Source organism: Corvus kubaryi, unplaced genomic scaffold, assembly GCF_017639235.1.
Source record: "Corvus kubaryi isolate FWS band 111438036 unplaced genomic scaffold, C.kubaryi_AGA036_p1.0 37357, whole genome shotgun sequence".
NCBI classification, from domain to species: Eukaryota; Metazoa; Chordata; class Aves; order Passeriformes; family Corvidae; genus Corvus; species Corvus kubaryi.
The window spans coordinates 14,296,638-14,314,030 of NW_024581117.1; the positions used below are offsets into that span (position 1 = coordinate 14,296,638).

Sequence of the window (17,393 nt, forward strand, 5' to 3'; positions counted from 1 at the left end):
GCAGATGGGTCATTCATTCTATTACTATTGAGTCATTACTCTACTCTCCTGAAACAGAATTCATTACTGCCATTAAAAGTACCAGTATTAATACTTTTTGTAACATCAAATTCTGAAATAAAACTAAAACCCACCATAGCAAATACAAATTAGGGCTGCAGTAAATGCTTAATTCAATAAATTGCAGAAAGTGACTATTTCAATTGCTTAGAAAAAGTAATCATTACTGAAGTGCTGAAAGATTTCATCCTTGTGAAAAGAAATTCTCAACAGAGCAGACAGGGAAGACCAGTTCTTCAAACTGGATTGCTGCACTTCAAAGACTTCACTAGTCAAATAGCAACAGCAGAAGAAACTGCAGGACTGGTATTAATCATATCACTGCACAAACGCTCAGCTTCAGGAGGATTTAACTGATAGCCCAAAGCAATTGTGCTGTAGTTTCAGCACAGTGATACCTTCACCCTGCTGGAACTGAACCAGCTCAGTGTGTTTCTGAGTGATACCAACAAATATTAGAACCTCCCAAGGCACAGTTTACTTGCAGCTTGTTTTCTGAGTATCATCCATCAACTCACCTGGTCATTCATAACCACCATAGTGCGGGTGAAGAGATCATGGTGAGTGATGATGCCAGTGAACCACTGGGTGGCAGAATCCTGTCTGTACACTCTCACCCTATAACCATTTAAGGAGTACGGACCTTTAGAAGAGGAAGAAATAAAAAAGCCATTGAGGAATGCAGAAAAAATAAAAGGAAAAAAAGGCGTACACGGATTTTCCTGCCTTTTTTTTTTTTTTTTTTGCTTCATAGCAAACATACAGTGCACGTGGCATAGACAGCTAACCAGAGATTCAGGAAGACATTTTGAAATGCAAATGATACATATTAAGCATGCTTTAAGGCTAATTCTGCTAACATTTTCAACATAGATTTAGTTAGATAAGAAAATTGTTTCTGCAACTATGATGACACATGATGGGAAAATTCCTGCCTACAAAGAGCAACCACAGAAAACTAATCTGAAAGGCTAGAAAGTGGCAGCAGCAGGTTATACAGAAGCTATTTAACAGGCTAGTCACATGCCCAGCTGCTTTGCTGGCGAAAAGATTTACATCTTGGTGGCTAGGCTCTGCAGCTGCCAAGTCTTTCCCATAAGTGACCACAGAATTTCTCTCCATTACAACAGGCAGAAAGGCAGTGGAACAATCCCGTGCTTGCTATGGCCACACAGAACATTCAAGCACACAAATGCTAAGAAGACTTCAGCTCCTGTTTGCAGACATACCAAATGCAAAGAAACCTCACACATTTTGCAAAGCTCAGTTTAATTCACCTCCAAAAGCCCATGGGGAGGGGAACTAGTATGATACTGTACCTATTTTACAGTTTGTTTCAAGACCCAGAAATCAAGACTTAACAATTTTATTCATGTTCAGTGATCATGGAACTTGATCACTGGACCTCTTTAAGTTTCATTGCACTTGGTGTTTATGTAGCATTTTGCATGACCAAGCAACACTGCCACCAAGTTCAGTTCCAACTGTGTGGGTTTCGCTACTTCCGCAATCAAGCCCCGGGTTCCCGGGTCAGGCAAACAGGAAGGGAGGAAAAACCAGTCAGTGACAAACTCCCAACAGCCTAGCTCAAGTGATTTAAGAGTGCTCAGTTGCTAAACCACACAGGCAAGGCCAGAATTCCCCTGTCTTCCCTAAAGATCATTTTTTCCAAGCCCTGCCCAGTACATTACGCAAGCTCAAACATCTGCAGCGAACAGGCCAGGGACCTCACAGGTGACAGCTTTCTCTAGTAAAACATATCCACCATCACACCAACTGGGTCTCTATTATACCCTCTGTATGTGACAGTGTGCTACTGTGAGGAGTTTTTAATGTCAACATTTGAGAGATCAAGAGAAGTGCAAAAGCGGTAATAATTTAGTTATTTCCAAGTGGTCTCTTGAAATACTTTTTGCATGTGACTATCTCATTTTTAAAACCAGCTGGGAAGAGAAACACTCCACCACAGCACCCTTCTTACCCCCATCCACATCATTCATGGCACAACTGAAACCTTGAGACCTCCTGAACCCCCTGAGCCACCAGCCTTAACTCATGCCTTGAGTATGTTTCCAGCAGCACAGACAAGGGCCAGAAGTGTGCCAGCACAGGTACACAAGGGCAGAAAAAGAGGAAGCATCTACAAGCTTATGTCTCACATCTCTGGTCTTGGACCACATGGGGTTCCCGTGGGGACACATTTCCTGATGGTTTCTCTCCAACCCTTATTCCATATGCCCCTACAAAACGCCTCCAGCTCAGCTCCCACACTTCTCACTCACTGCCTGACCTATCCACATTCTCCACATTGAACTTTTAATGGCTGTCCCAAAGCTCTGCCTTATCCAGACAGTCTCAGTAAAATTCTGCCTGTGTCTCTTCGTGCAAATTTGCCATTCCTACTTTCCTATCCAAGCTCCTCCTCTCTTGCATCCTACTACTAACTGCACAATGATTTTCAGTCTCTTGCATAAGCAGAACCAGCCCCTCCCCAGGTTCTTGTCTCGTTATATTAATATGATTTCAGGCCACTGGCTTCCAAGTCCTTTCCCCCAGTCTTCTCAGCTTACAAGCTCCATCCTTTCTCCAACAGCTTCCAGCTTCTCCCATACTCCCCTGCATTGACCCAGCGCCAATTTCTTTCCTCTTACTCCTTGTTCTAATCTGTGTCCGTCCTTCATCCCAGCTGTTACCCTATCTATTTTTAAAAAAGTTTATCTAACTTTAAAAACAGTGGGTTGGGCTTTTTTCTTACATGCTGATGGGGCAACAGGAAGAAGGAGAAAGATTAAACATCAGTTTCATGACACAGGCCAGCTCAGCTCCAGCCCAGCCCAGCCACAAGCAGCCATTACAGGAAAAGCCTGGCTTTGTCTCCAGTCCCTGGCTGAACCACACTCAGCTACACATTGTTGAAACAGCCTGTGCAGTACTATGAGAAAATAGAAGCACACTCGATGTTTCAAGAGGATTATTATACATGCAGCCTGAGATTGTAATGATAAAACAATCTAATAGGAAGAAAGAAATCAAGTGTTTTAGTTGTTAAAAATCAAAGACACTTCACTATGTTCCTTGAACTAGTTTTATTTGTCCCAAAAGCTTCCAACTTGGCCAAGTTTGGGAAGAGTTTCATTTTTTTTGAACAAAGAATAAACTACTTTCCTGCCAAAGCTACAATCTCTACTGCAAAGCATGCTGCTGTGACTGCCGCCCAAAGGAAAGGTTAAATAGGCCAATTTTTTCCTGGTCTCCTTCTTGTAAATAATTGGACTGATTTTGACTAAAGTTCTCCCTTCTCAAATTGGCATGTTGCTTTTCAAACATTTGGAACCAGATTTTAATGCTTCTATCCGACCCTCCTCTTTCGTCAGAAAAGCTGTGTTTTAACTGCAAGAGTCAAAGTAGAAAGAACTAAGTTGTGATATGAAGGTTTCAGCATCACAAAAAACAAGGAATAGGCTGGATCCTAAAAATGCTGTAGAGCATGAAGTAAGAGAATATGGTAACAACCTTAACATCTAGACAAGGTAGAACTGAAAACATAGCTTAAATTGCAGGGAAGAAGAAAATGGTAGGGGAGAAGGTGAAGCAAACCAGAGAAGAGAGAGGAGGAGAAAAGGAAGAGAGCAGGACTAGATTACAGCAGCTAGCACTGCCAGAGGGCTGTCCGTAAGCCACTAGAGGGTTCATGCCAACATAAAGTCTGCGCGACCAGGAGCAGATTACGTCCCAGGAGAATGTGACAGCAGGCTCTGCTGGCTTACCACCATCCCATGGGGCTGAGGTGGGGGCACTGCCAAGGCCCTCGTGAGGAAACCTGTGTCTCCTCAGGTCACACATCACATCAGGGGAGCAAGTGGATCTACAGCTTCTCCTTAGATGAGGAAAGCTTGCCTTCAAGGGCACTGATTCATCTCATCATCTACATTACTCTTCATTTGTGCACTTCTAAGGACAGAAACCTCTCTTTGAGAATTCATTTGTGCACTCCTAAGGACAGAAACCTCTCTTTGAGAACTTATATCTATAAAGACAAAAATACAGTTCCTGGAATGATGGGAATGAGTTGTGTGGATGACGGGCTGGCAGTCTCATTTAGATGACTATTTCAATACTGCTGGAGCTTTGCTCAGCTATTGATTCTGTGTCAGTGTACACAGAGGCTTTTACAATAGTCTTACTATTGTTACTCCAATGAAATACAGTAAACAATCTCAATTTTAGTTTCCTTTTCATACAGCCCTAATTTGATTTTGCATCACCTCTCAATCAAGTTTTGTCTGCAAATTTCATCAACAGACTATTAACTTGTATTGCATCTGTTGATACCGAAAGTTAAAATCTAAAATGACTAACGCCAACATGCCAACTCACTATCTACACAATTCCACATGTTCCTTTTTTCAGCATCCTTTTTCTGTGGCCCGTAAGAATAATCACATCTAGTCAAATGAGAAACTCCACAGAAGGAAAGACAGACGTTTTTTACTGTAACTTCAGTATTTTACTTACCATACTCCTTTTGTCTTCTGATCTTGGTTTTATCAAAGAGACTAGACAGCAAGGAAACCTCAGAGCCGTCCTTAAAATATCTCATTATTTACAGCTTCCCTCCTAATCTTCGTTTACAAAATGACTGCTTAAGCATTTTTGTTCTGAAACTGCTTTTCTGCTTGCCTGGGGATTTTAGCCCAGACCCGCAGAGGTTGGTTTCTGCCTCCTAGTAATAGGAACTCCTCTGCAGAGCTTCCTGAAACTAATGAATATACTGCAAATGCATACAGTATTTCTACTATCAGAAAGATGGCACCAAAATAATTTCTTCTAATTCATACTAGTTTTCTTGTAACTTTTATCTACAGCGTAAATATTATTGTACACAGCTTTTTCTGCAACTTCCCAGCATTAGAATTGAGTTACAAACTGTAACTGATTTGAAAGGCACTTTTCAGTCAGGGGGTGAGGGTGTGGGGTAGGAATTCGAAAGTATTCTTCATCTGTGACAGAACTGTGAAGAACTACAAGCACAAACAGGTATCTGAGAAGTTACCACACGTAACAGTAACACTAACAGAGCACAGAACAGTTTTAAACATGCCAAAATGTGTGTGGATGCCATTCATACACACTTATTTTCACAACAAACTTCATAGAATATCTACATTTAGACTAATGATATTCAGCTTTTGCTGTGATCACTAAAACATCAAACAAGTTAAGAACAGTCTGAAGCAGTCACCAACAGCTTCTTACAGTCTTGTTTTCTTGTATTAATAAATACTTCCAAGTTAAAAAATATATTCTCCATTATATCACAAATGCTATGGGATGAGTCCCACACAAGTAATGGCCTTAAACTAGCTAACACAGAATATAAATAACACAATTTCCCATATAATTACCTTGCATAAAAATCTCCTGAACCTTTTGTTCCTTTACCCAGGCTTTTACCTCCTCATGTAACTGCGGGTTATCCCTGAGAACTGGGTTTAGACTGTCTACGTCGTCCTAAAGTAGAGATTAAAAAAAGAACCATATGTTATGTTTACTTGTAACATTTTTGTTTATTTTCCTAGATGTATTTTAAAATACAATATTAAGTAGTTAGATGCTAATTTTACTGATTGCCTACAAATCCCTGTGCTATTTTTAGAAAAAACTTAAAAGCATAACGTAGTGCTAGAAGTTATTTCATGGGAACCCAGTATATTAGATCCTACATGTGGCCAGACTTGTAAGCTATTAATAGGATCACACTTTCATAAATACTGTCTTACTACAAGCTAAAAAATGCCCTCTAAAGACTTATATGTTCACAGGTATGCACAAAGAATTGTTTAAATAATTAATGAATTAAGAAAAAAAAAAATCAGTTTTCCATCTCTGTAAAATTTAATATGGACATATTGAGCATAAACACAGATATCAAACCCACAAATATAACGCATAAGCAGTACTTTAAGAGAAACAAGCATTCTCAGCGAAACACCATTGCTGATTTTCAAATATGTTGGCCTTTGTTAATTGGGTAGTTTCAAATAAGACGTTTTAATTTTAGGATTATCAGTTCTCCTGGAAAATACTCTTATTCAGTATTTGGTAGGATATCATCTAGGAAATTAAGATCTATTCAGTGGCTCTGTCCTTCTAACAGGAAAAAAATTAGGCAGAGAATCTGGTTCACATCCTTGCAAGCATGGCTTGAATTCACCATTCGTCTCTGGACTCCTAGAACACCTATTTCTCTATTTCAGAGCAAACTTGCTATTTCTGTCTTTGAGGTTGTGGCAGAGAAAAAAAGCCTGGTGGCTCCTCATGCAGAAGATGGCCTTGGAAATCCATGAGCGGCAGCAACATTCATTTATACCAAGAGAACTTCAGACAGCTAAAATAATGAGTGCAATTCTCCACACATAAAACATAGAATGTTTTATCAGTACTGCAGCTGAGATCAAGTAATTTCTTTCCTTGATCTTCAACAAGTTCCTTGATGTTTCACAATTTTATTATGAAGAGCTCCAGCCACAGAATACAAAGATACAAGCAACACCCAATGAATCGTGCATTGCTGCCAGGCCCTCCAGTGAAACAAGCAATTTCTCTCTATTCATCTGGATGAGATTATTCCTGCTAACCCACTGATCACAGGATATCTAGTTCCAATTCAAAATTCACTTCCTGACACTTGGAGATTTGCTGTGCTTCACTATGGAGAATGCATCAATGCTCTGGTTATTAGAGAAAATTACTCTTTCTCTCCTTATGCTTTTGCAAAGGATCCAGAAGAATAGTCAAGATGACCATTTTAATACATGTAAATTGGAACAAAGTGAAAGTGAAGAAGACCAACAGGACCTCTACCACAAGGTTCAAAGCACCAATCAGCTAAGTATGCTGCTAGCACTACCAGAGGCACAAGAGGGTCCCTACTAAAATTTATTCAAGGATGTCCTCTCCCATGGCAATTTAAAAGAGAGTATTATAGCTACTCTGTCTACTTGTGCAAATCCATTTTTGCATGGATCCTACATACAGAAGCATCACCACCACTGGAAAGAGGGAATGATTTGCCAGGGGAACACGACAGATCCTGGAACTGGAGCTGTGTGATGATCAATCATCTGTCCTCCTTCCCATGCATGCTCTTTCACAGCAGCTGCAAGAGATTCCTGCACCAAACATTTCCCCACTCAGATCCACAAGCACTGGATCTAAGCAACAGACTGAGGACTGCAATACTGAGTTTGGCTGACTTACAAATGCATTTAGTGTGCAGATCTTGTACATTTTTAGCCATTTCTTCAGTCCCATCTAAGAAAATTTGTATCTTGATTTTGAGATTATACACATCAATTAAGTACCATGAAGTCAACCCTGTTACTCTTAACATTATACTATTTTCATCAGTTCTTTACACAAAGTTTTTGAGTCTCTATGTCATCTTAAACCACTTTTGATTTGTTTCCTGAAGGCAACACACACTGCTGCTTTTCTTTTTTTAGCTTTCACATCCCTCCTAAGCATCTTGGCCTTCTTTGAACTTGACACTGAAGATAATGGCCATCCCACATATAGTACATTTGAACCTTTATCTCCTATCCAGATGCATGACATTAGCACCTTTGGCTGACAGTGCTCCATGTGAACACTTAGAAAAAGAGACTGCAAAGTCCATTTTGTACTTATCTCCTTACCCTTGCAAAAAGATGAGCTCATCTCAAAAATGAGCTACAAAAGGCACAGGTTAGGTCAAAGACCCGTTACACAAACTGCATGCAGGTGTGACTGGGATTATGTAAATGATATCAAAGAGAACCCAGAATTTCTAAATATCCATGCAATACACATCTAACATATCAACCACAGGGTAGGGGGAAGATACTAACAGAACAAGTTTTTGTAATCTCAAAAATTCTGTTCTTTTGTGTACATGTGTCTGTGAAAAAACGTGTGTGCCATGACTTACCTTTTTTCCATCTTTAGTCTTAAATCTGAATATCTAAAACCCAGGGAATTAATTGCATAATGTGTTAAACTATAAGGCAGTGGCCTTAACCACGCTGCTTCAGCACAAATCACGAACTCCCAGGGAGACAGGACAACAAGAAAGGCTGATGACTTGCAGTCTCTTCCCTAGTTCAGCACTGAAGACAAGCAGATGAGTCTGCAGTTCCCAGTTCCTTTCCTTTCCCTTTGTTTATATTGCTCAAGGAACAATTACCATCTACAGATCTGAACCTTGGCAATTGTAACCTTCAGTTTTCCTCTTCTTGGTTGAAGCAGCATGAGTGACAGACTAACCTCCGAAAGACGTAAATGCCCTGCAGGATTTTCCCCCAGACTTTTCCTCATTTGAAAGCAGTTTTACAAACAAAAGTAAGTACAGTACCCTCTCCTAGACTAGTTTTTCCACAAGTCCTGGAATATCTCCTCCAGAAGAATGCTAATGTTCATTTGAAATCCTTACACAAATCAGGATGCAAATCAAATAAATGGGACTGCTAAATTCTTCTTCAAATCTACTGTAGGAAGCTCTTTATGTCCTTCAAGTAGCAGTGTCCCTTGCTCCACAAATGACTATATGCAACTCTGGGAAGAAGACAAAGGGCATATGGGCTAGAAAAACATGGTTGAGATAACCCCTCCTGCCCTTCTGGAAAACAGTCACATGAGGCAATGTGACTATCAGAAGCTTGCCAATCTACAACAAGTTTTTACATCTTTGCTGATATTCTTCCTCCTTTCTAGATCAAAAGAAGGATTCACTTCTGCTGGACTGGACTTTATGCTTAATTATCAAAAAAACTGGGTCAGCTGCATGTCTCTCTAGGTGATCATTCTCACCTGCTGGGGATGTGCTCAATTCCAAGGAAGTCCTGAGAAGAATAGAGAATGAAATTTTCCCCAAGTATCAAAGAGATCTTGTGCTTTTCTGAGTATATCTGTTCTTTATCCTTGTGCAAAACGATACAAGTAGGTTGAGACTCTAGACCATACCAGCAGGTTAAGATATCATACTGGTCTAACCAGGAAGGAAAAATTTTTGTTCAGAGAAGCATTTTCAGAGAGCTTATTTGGACAAAAATAATTTATCATTCATTGTCACAGGTGAACAACTGCTCAGACCACTGACCATGCTTCAAAACTCCCATAAGATCAAACAGGAATTTCAAGATAGTATCCACAGAAAAGGAAGTCAAAATCCTAATGAGAATTCTCCTATTCACTCCATCCACAAAAAAAAATATTATCCAAGACACTGAGAGCTATCCCTAGATATGCTGAATCTGCACATTGCCCAAAGACTGCACAAAGCGCCTCTGAAAGGCTCAAATGACCAGATGTTCCTTTTCCATTTTGGGCAGCCAGGTCTGACTGTGGTAGGAAGGCCTACGTATTTCCACAGCTACCTCTCCCACAAGACCTGAACTATTGAAGCAACACATTTCCTCAGCATTTTAAAATACACTTCAGAAACTTGAGGGGCAGAAATGAGTTCATCAAGAGATGAAACCCTGGAGCAGAGAACAACAATAATAAAGTGTGTTCCAGAAGCTGCTCCTACCCCCAGTCCCACAGCCTGCATGCTGCTTATGGGAGGGTACACGCACTCCAGTCAGCTGTCAACTCGCCACTTTAGGTGAAGAGGAGGAGAACTGACAATATTCCAAGTAAACCAGTCCTAAAAGAACAGTGCTTTTTTAATGCTTTTGGCATTAAAAAAGCTTAAATCAGAGCCCTGAACATGACGTCTCAATACACATCAAACATTAGGAACCTGCAAACCTTCATTTGGGAAAGCTCCTTCCTTGGTCATGGTGTCTCTGCATTTGGCTTCATGCATCAAGGACATCTTCCTAATATCAGTAGGAACTCATTTCAGCTAGTGTTTCACAGAGAAAGACTAAGTAGATTTTGCAGTCCTCACAAAGGTCAACACCACGTTAGTCCTCACCATCTGTGGCTTAATTAACTATAGCTTCCTCTGGCTGCTTAGAGGTTTTCTGATAATTTAGGACACGAATTAGATGAAAACTAGTACATAACCAACTTAACAGTCCTGTTTACAGTGTTTACACAGTATGCACTGCACATGGAAATAAGCATTTTGTTAGGACTTTAATGGCAGAGGGACCACATTTAAATTCAGAGTGCAAATGAAAAACTCAAAGATCAAAGCATCCTGAACCTTCAGTTTTGTTCTTGTTTTGTAAGTGAATATTAGCGTCTATAAAATGAGCCCCCAACCCCCTTTTTTTTCCTTTTGCAGCAAATCATTTGTACAACTGCACTGAACTTCAGCTGCATAGAAATTAAGTATGAGAACTGCAGTGCGAAAACAGTCAACACTTCCCTACTGACTGCCACAAGTCTTTAGAGAGCAGAACAGTGGCAGCAAAAAGCACTTTTTAAAATCTACACTGTTGAGAATTTATACTAGTCCTCTAATGCCATTTTTTTGGATTACTTTCTCCCAAAAAAAAGATTAAGTATTGTACCTGCACCCAGCCTCAAACACATTCATGACAATTTTTACCCCACATTTGAAAGCAGGCCTGTACAACACTCTCCTTATTTTCATTTCTTGATAACCAGCAAAATCCTTTTCTTTTTCTTTCATCTTTCACTGATCATGCCACATGACGTGATTACATCACTGATCTGTAATCTCTTTCACTGATTCTAATTTTTAACAAACCTTCAATCTTAACATTGTCCTGCTTGACATCAGAATGAGAAAAAAAAAAACCACAAAATGCAGACAGGCAGAAGACCCAAGATCTTAACAAGAACATCGTCTATGAACTGGTTGGTAGTATCCCTCTGCCATGCTACCAGACTTTTTCTCCAGTGCAACAGATAAGAATCTAACTAAAACACAGAAAAACTGGCAGCAACTGACACCCCTGAGGGTATTACCAGGCAGGCACTGTGGCTGCCACACAGACCACACCAAACTTCAGAGGGAAATAACCAAATTTACATGAGTCTAAATACAGATCTTCTGCAGCTTCTTTCTGGACACACAGCATGCATAAACCACTGATAAACAGTATATTCCTGATTACTCTCTGACAAGTGAAAGGCTACCCCAGCTGCCACACCACTGCAGCTGGTGGGCAGGAGGTCAGAGAGGCACCGCAGGCTGCAGGGCTGTGCTGCCCCGCACAGCCAGACCAGCACCGCCTTTCCAGAGGGGACTGACTGACTGCTCAGAGGAACACATCGACCCGGCTCTCCACATGCCCCTGCAACCAGGGCAACCTCCCTCCCGCCCCAGGCTTCTTATCAAGGCCAACGCCAGCCACAAACACCAAGGCTAGAAAGCTAGCAAGGCTAGAAAGTTTTTTTGGGAGATCGTAACTTCCCAGTTTACCTTAAACGGCTTTGTCTGAGCTGAGAGAAGAGGCTTAGGCTTACCAGGCGACGCCAGCGCTTTCTATGTAAACCCAACCCACACTTGACCTATTTTCTGCCGTTCTGAGCGCACAGTCACAATTTACCTCATTCAAACCCGGCAGCTGCTGGGCTACATCTGAACCAGTTAAGTCAAGCTTGAAGGCACAACCCTGACCCCTAAACCAGAAACAAAGTCGAGCCGAGGTCAGCCCTGCTCACACGTGCGCAGAGGCACGGCCGCATGGGGAAAGCAGGGATGGGCACTGACGCGGGGGCCAGGACGGACAACTGGGATAACTAATCCCCACCCAGCAAGGGGCTCTGAATGCACTGTTCCAAGGACAAATGTTTATGGGTATTTCAGACCACAGACATTTAAGATTAAGGGTTATCTTCAGTGTGTAACAGCAACGACTACGTTTCTGTAAGTAGGAAGTTAAAATTACAAGGGGGAAGAAGATGAGGAATACAAATTTAGTAATTTTCCAACTGTCAGTAAAGTTAACATCTCTCAGGAAAAGCTATCAACGATTTTTCTGCTGCTCCCCACTCTTCCCTATGCATAATACCATAATACTTCTCCCCGCACACTCCTACTCCCTTCCTCATTTTGCCTGAAGAGTTGAAACTGATTTTAAGATTTTAATTATCAGGTTTGAGAATCAGGGGATCAGGGCTACATACAGTTCTCCAAGTCACAATTTCAGGCTTGAAGGTGCATCATTACACTGATTTGTTCAGTTCTGCAAGAGTAACTGATATACTAACATTAGGAATATAAACATAGAGGGGGTGAAAAAAAAGTATGACTTGTAGTCTAATATTCTCCATTATTTTAACTTACTAACACGAAAAATCAACAGAGGTATTTGCCTTCCTATAAAACTATCAATACCTCAGGTGAAACGGGCATGCTGTAAAATTTGCATTTTACAAGTCAGTTTGTTATTCTTGTATCTGTAGATGACAATCTGGTATGGGAAGGCAGAGGGGAAATCAGAACAGCATGAACACGGACAGGATGAACATGCAGCAGGGAAGTAAGCAACACTCAGTGGATAAGCAAAGCCAAACCTGGGCTAGACAAATATTGTCAGTGCTGGCCTAAAAACTGCTCTAGTGACATCTACAATAGTCTTGCATTTGAAAGCAGAGGTTAAAAAAATAACGACCCTTACACTCACAAATTATATTACTCTCTCTCTCTGAGCAGGTAGGACAATCTGGGTCAGAAAAGCAAACTCTCCCTCAAAGTCAGGTATCTTTTAGCATGTAAGACTTCTCTAAAAAAGTGGCTCCTATCCACAAAACAGGGAGGCTGTCAGCTTCCACCTAGAACACTGGTGACTGTTTGTACTACTTACACTCTCCACATACAGACAAATAAAAGTCAAATGAACTACACTACTCCATGTCCACCTTCTCTCTCATTTTGATGACACAGCCATATATTTGCTTTTCTTTCATTTTCCACTGAATCACATTTCCTTCCTCTTCCTCATGGCAGGCTCCACATATTTATCACCACCATCTCAGCAATATGCAACTTGTACTAATTTGGCTTTTTTTTTTTTTTCATCTAATCATAAGAGAAACAGGGAGGGAGTACTGGTCCTAACCCACTCAGTCATGTGGCAATACTGGAACAAGCCTTTGAGTCACTAAGCAACTCACTGCCACTATGGGAAAAGAAACCTCAAAGTGCAGACATTTCCCTGAAGCAAGCAATTAGCAGAGTGAAGTTGATGCTAACAAGGAGACCTGCTAAGTAAGTACATTGGAGAAATCTCTTTTGTACATTGATATTAAAATCTGAACTGAGAACCAGACACCCTGTGAACCGGGAACAGCTTTCAGAAGGTATCTAACAAGACCCAAATCACATCAGCTGAAGGACAAGCTGTATGGATGAACTTGTCTTTAAGAAAAAAAAGAAAGTATATTCTATTGACCACCAGTTGTCTGGACTAGCAGGGTGCTAGAAAGGCAGTCTAATGCACCCAGAAATCAAGCCAAGACAGAAGGGCTGCTCAGACACTGACCACTTTACAGAAGACACATCTTTCTTGCATGAGGGACAGCAGAGGTTACCTGTGGCAGATGGCAGGCTGTGTACCACCACCACAGAAAATGACTGACCAGTCATCTCTTAACTCCTGGTAGTCACCTCCATTGAATCTTCCATCAGTTGCATTACTCAGCAGTACAATATTCCTTGACGAGACTACTGGTAACTGAGAGCTTACTGCAGCGAAGAGCAGAGGCCTCTCAATTCAGTTCTGCAGAAGAAAAGTGCAGAACACTGTCCAGAACGTGTCAGTCTGATGACAGATCCTAGAATCAACACCACCTCCTAGAGATATCCATCAGTGTATCACTCTTGTGAATGACTCCCTGCTCTGGAATTTGAACTATCACCAGCTTAAATTACCAACAGTAATCACACAGCTACCTAGTCTCTTCTGCAGCTATCCTCCATCCTATTTACCAAACAGGAACTCTGGAAACAAAACTTTCTAGCTCATTTTCTCTGTAACTCATGAGGATTATGGGCAGAAAACAAATCCTTACGAACAAAAATATTTTAACTTTTTTTTTTTTTTTTTTTTAAGGCAGAAAGAATACATCAGATACCATCCAAATGTTCTTGAAACTCGGCTTGTTTTAGTCCATTGAATTACTATTACATTCATGTTTTATTTTCAAGTGGCTTTCAGGGATTTATTTCATAATGTGTTTCTTAGAATACAAATACATACACGTTGGCCCACACGCTGGTATTATGAAAGTAGATCAAAATAAAACTCATTTTTCTCACATTTTAAAAGTGCCACTGTATTTGCAGAGAACTTTTCAAAGTTAATTTCTAATAGGATTTTAGGCAGCACTGCCTTTTTTTTTCCTGCAGAGAGCTCTGTTATGACCTGTTGGAGCCCTTTTAGGAATTTTCCCTATAAATAACAGAGATCTGACCAGCTGGGACATATATCATAGCTGGATTAACACTACAGCTCTCTGCAACTCTGGAGAAAGCAGTGGATGTGCCTTTTATAGAACTGATGAATAATGGTCTTGCAAAGAGGAAAGATTAAATTGCTAATCAGAAAACAGGGACATTTCAGTTATTGCTGCAATAACTTCCCTGAGGTAAACTTAGGAAAGTCATACAGTGTTTAAAATTGATACAATGCTCTTCTATTTCACAATATTTTTCCATAGATAAATTTCCTAGCATGCAGAACCAAAAAAATCCTATTGAAGACATAATTCAAGACTGAACTACATGACTCGGGGAAGAAAAAAAAAGGAAGAAAAAAGCTCAAGCCTGTCAAGCGCCATAATTTAGCCACCAAGTCTTATGCATTCTGCAACCTGCTTTAACCTGATTTTATCTGTTGTATACCAAAATGGTGTGACGTGGTGATAAGAAGAGAAAACATTCAAACAGGATAAAGTCCCTGCCTCTACGGTTGAAACGTAATTTCTAAACTGCATGCTTAAAATTCACAGCTAAAATTACAAAAAATGTAATCATCACTGAGATGCACAAAAATTACTATAATTCAAAAGCACTAAAATACTGCTCCCAACAATACTGGCAGATACACTCAAGTAGAGGAGGTTACAGGGGAAGAATGGGAATAGTAATTTTAATTCCAATCAAAACACAGGAAATGTTAGCTAGATTGAAGGGGGGGGTGTCACTATTTACAAACAATAGTAGTAAAAAAGCTTTGTAACTGTAGTTACTAGTGTATTGTTAAAAATGAGTAATGCTCTGTACATCAAGCCCTCTACAAGCCCTTAGTAAAGTTATTCCAATGTCTAAGAAAATAGCAAGATTCATACTTAGTTTTAATTTTAAAAATTCAAGTTGGTATAAAATTACTCGAGTTTCTCCCCAGATGTGTGGCCTGGAAAAAGAATTAGATACACACACCTGGAACTGCTATAGTGCTCAACCTCTACTAACTTTAAGTTTGCTGAAGGCTGTGGAGCAGTTCCCATGAAGCAGTAATCCCAGACTACAAATTATTACTTCTATTAGTGTAATTTCAGAAATACATTCTGTAAGAAAAAGGTCTAGAGTGTCGGCCAGAACAAAGGGACATTGTATCCAAGGGAGGAACGAAAGCAAACAAACCCATGAGCACCTCACCAAATGACCTATTGTGTTTATCACGTCAAGATAAGGCTTAATTTGGGTAAGAACACATTTCCATGAAACTCAAATTTCCCCCTACCTGAAATGCAGGAATGCCTACTCTCTTCCTGCTCTGGGTACAAACTCCCATGCAACGCTGCAGAGCTTACTCGAATTCACACTTCTGAGATCCCTAAAGCACCAAGGATTCCCAATCCCAACAAAGAGCAACTTGGGAAACCAAGAACACAGGGGCAAAGCAGCTCCTGGTTACAATGTGGAACAGACTTCTCTGCAAGCTGACTTTGAGTCTGGATTACAGAAGCAGTGTTGGTCAAGACCACCACACGAGAAAAATACTTTAAGCTTTCCTTTTTCATAAATCAAACAGAAATTTTAAGGATACAGAACCAAGGATATGGCACCCTTCACTTACTACTGAACGATATTTTCCACTGATTTTTACTGGTGAAGAAGTAATCACTTGTGATCAAACACAGGAAATTCTTCATCCAGAAATACTGGATGGATTTTTAAACTCAGTAATACCAAGCATGGCTTTTCAGAAGTACCAAAATACTTCAGTGAAAGGATTTGATATTCACCTTCAAAGAAGAAGCAGGTTTTGTTCCATCTCTTCCGTTCTGAAATCCAAATTTTTAAACTACTTACTTCAATACTACCTCCTAGAGTAGGATTAATGAAATGAAATCAAATCATTGAAATGACTGCGGTTTTTCAGAAATTGTAGGAAGAATAAGTTTCTCTACAACAATGCAAGGAAAACTGTTTTCCTATGGATTTTAGAGTCATCTGTATTGTAGTAATCTCAGTTTATTCAAAGGACCTCACAACTCTTTCCTCCCTTCCTCCTTGTGTACCTTCCCACAGCCTCAGAAGTTCCACCTGAACTCCCTCCCACCCGGAAGAGCCAGACTATTTGCGGCAACTGTGTCACCTTCCTGCTGACTGATGGCCTCCCCTCCACACTGCTCACTTCCCTAAGGCTTGTCAGATCTGAAGAACTCCACTCCTGCGCCAAACCTTGCTGAGACAAAAAAGTGACTGAAGCCCTTACTTCTTAACAGATCAAGGTAAAACAGAAAGGCGCCATTTTATTCCACCTCTTTTGAGAAAACAGAGCAAGTTCTCAAACAAGAAGCTCTTTTTCAAAGAGAAGCACAAATACAGGCTTATGGCAGATGATGTACATCTCCCTCTGACTCTACAAATGGAGGGTGTCAATCCCTCCTCCCTCATTCCTCTCCTTTTGTGAGCATCCCGATGAAACTCTTCTGTCCCGCACGTGTTACTGGGAGTGAGGACTGGGATGAGTCATCTGACCCAATTCTAGCTGGACGAAGCCTTTTGCTTCCCTGCATGTTGGAGCCGTACGCTTAAACATAGATGTGTCAGTAACAAGCTGTTTAGACCATCGCTCTTTACAAGGCTGCCAGAGAAGCCAGCTGGACTCCGTATGGGTGGTCCAGAGACATGGGAAAGAACCGAGACAGTTCTTCAGCACAACACAGAGAGGAGTTAAAAGATGCAGAAAGCTGTGTGTGCCTGGGTTGCCCATGAAGGAACCGAAAGCAGGAGTGGAGCACATGATGGCCACCGCCGCCAGCTGGCCAGCACCCGGAGTTCCCAAGCTGCTTCTCACAACCTCAAAGGGTGGGACCAACCCCAAAAAGCTCCTGCCTGCCTGGTCAGCGGAGGTACAAGTTTATGGGAAAACCAATTTTCAGCTGCAGCAGCTATTTTTAAGCCTGAAGCTTAAAGTAAG

General features: G+C 40.8%; 1 protein-coding gene across 4 annotated transcripts in view; it reads right to left on the reverse strand.

Moving 5' to 3' along the window:
- JMJD1C (jumonji domain containing 1C) overlaps positions 1–17,393 on the reverse strand; it is a 159,038-nt gene that overhangs the window by 33,248 nt on the left and 108,397 nt on the right. For all 4 annotated transcript variants that reach the window (XM_042033381.1, XM_042033379.1, XM_042033383.1 and 1 more), the window contains 2 exons: positions 5,466–5,571; positions 579–703 (listed from right to left, as the gene is read on the reverse strand). In XM_042033381.1, the coding sequence (XP_041889315.1) occupies positions 579–703; positions 5,466–5,571 (231 nt within the window). The remainder of the gene's footprint in view (positions 1–578; positions 704–5,465; positions 5,572–17,393) is intronic.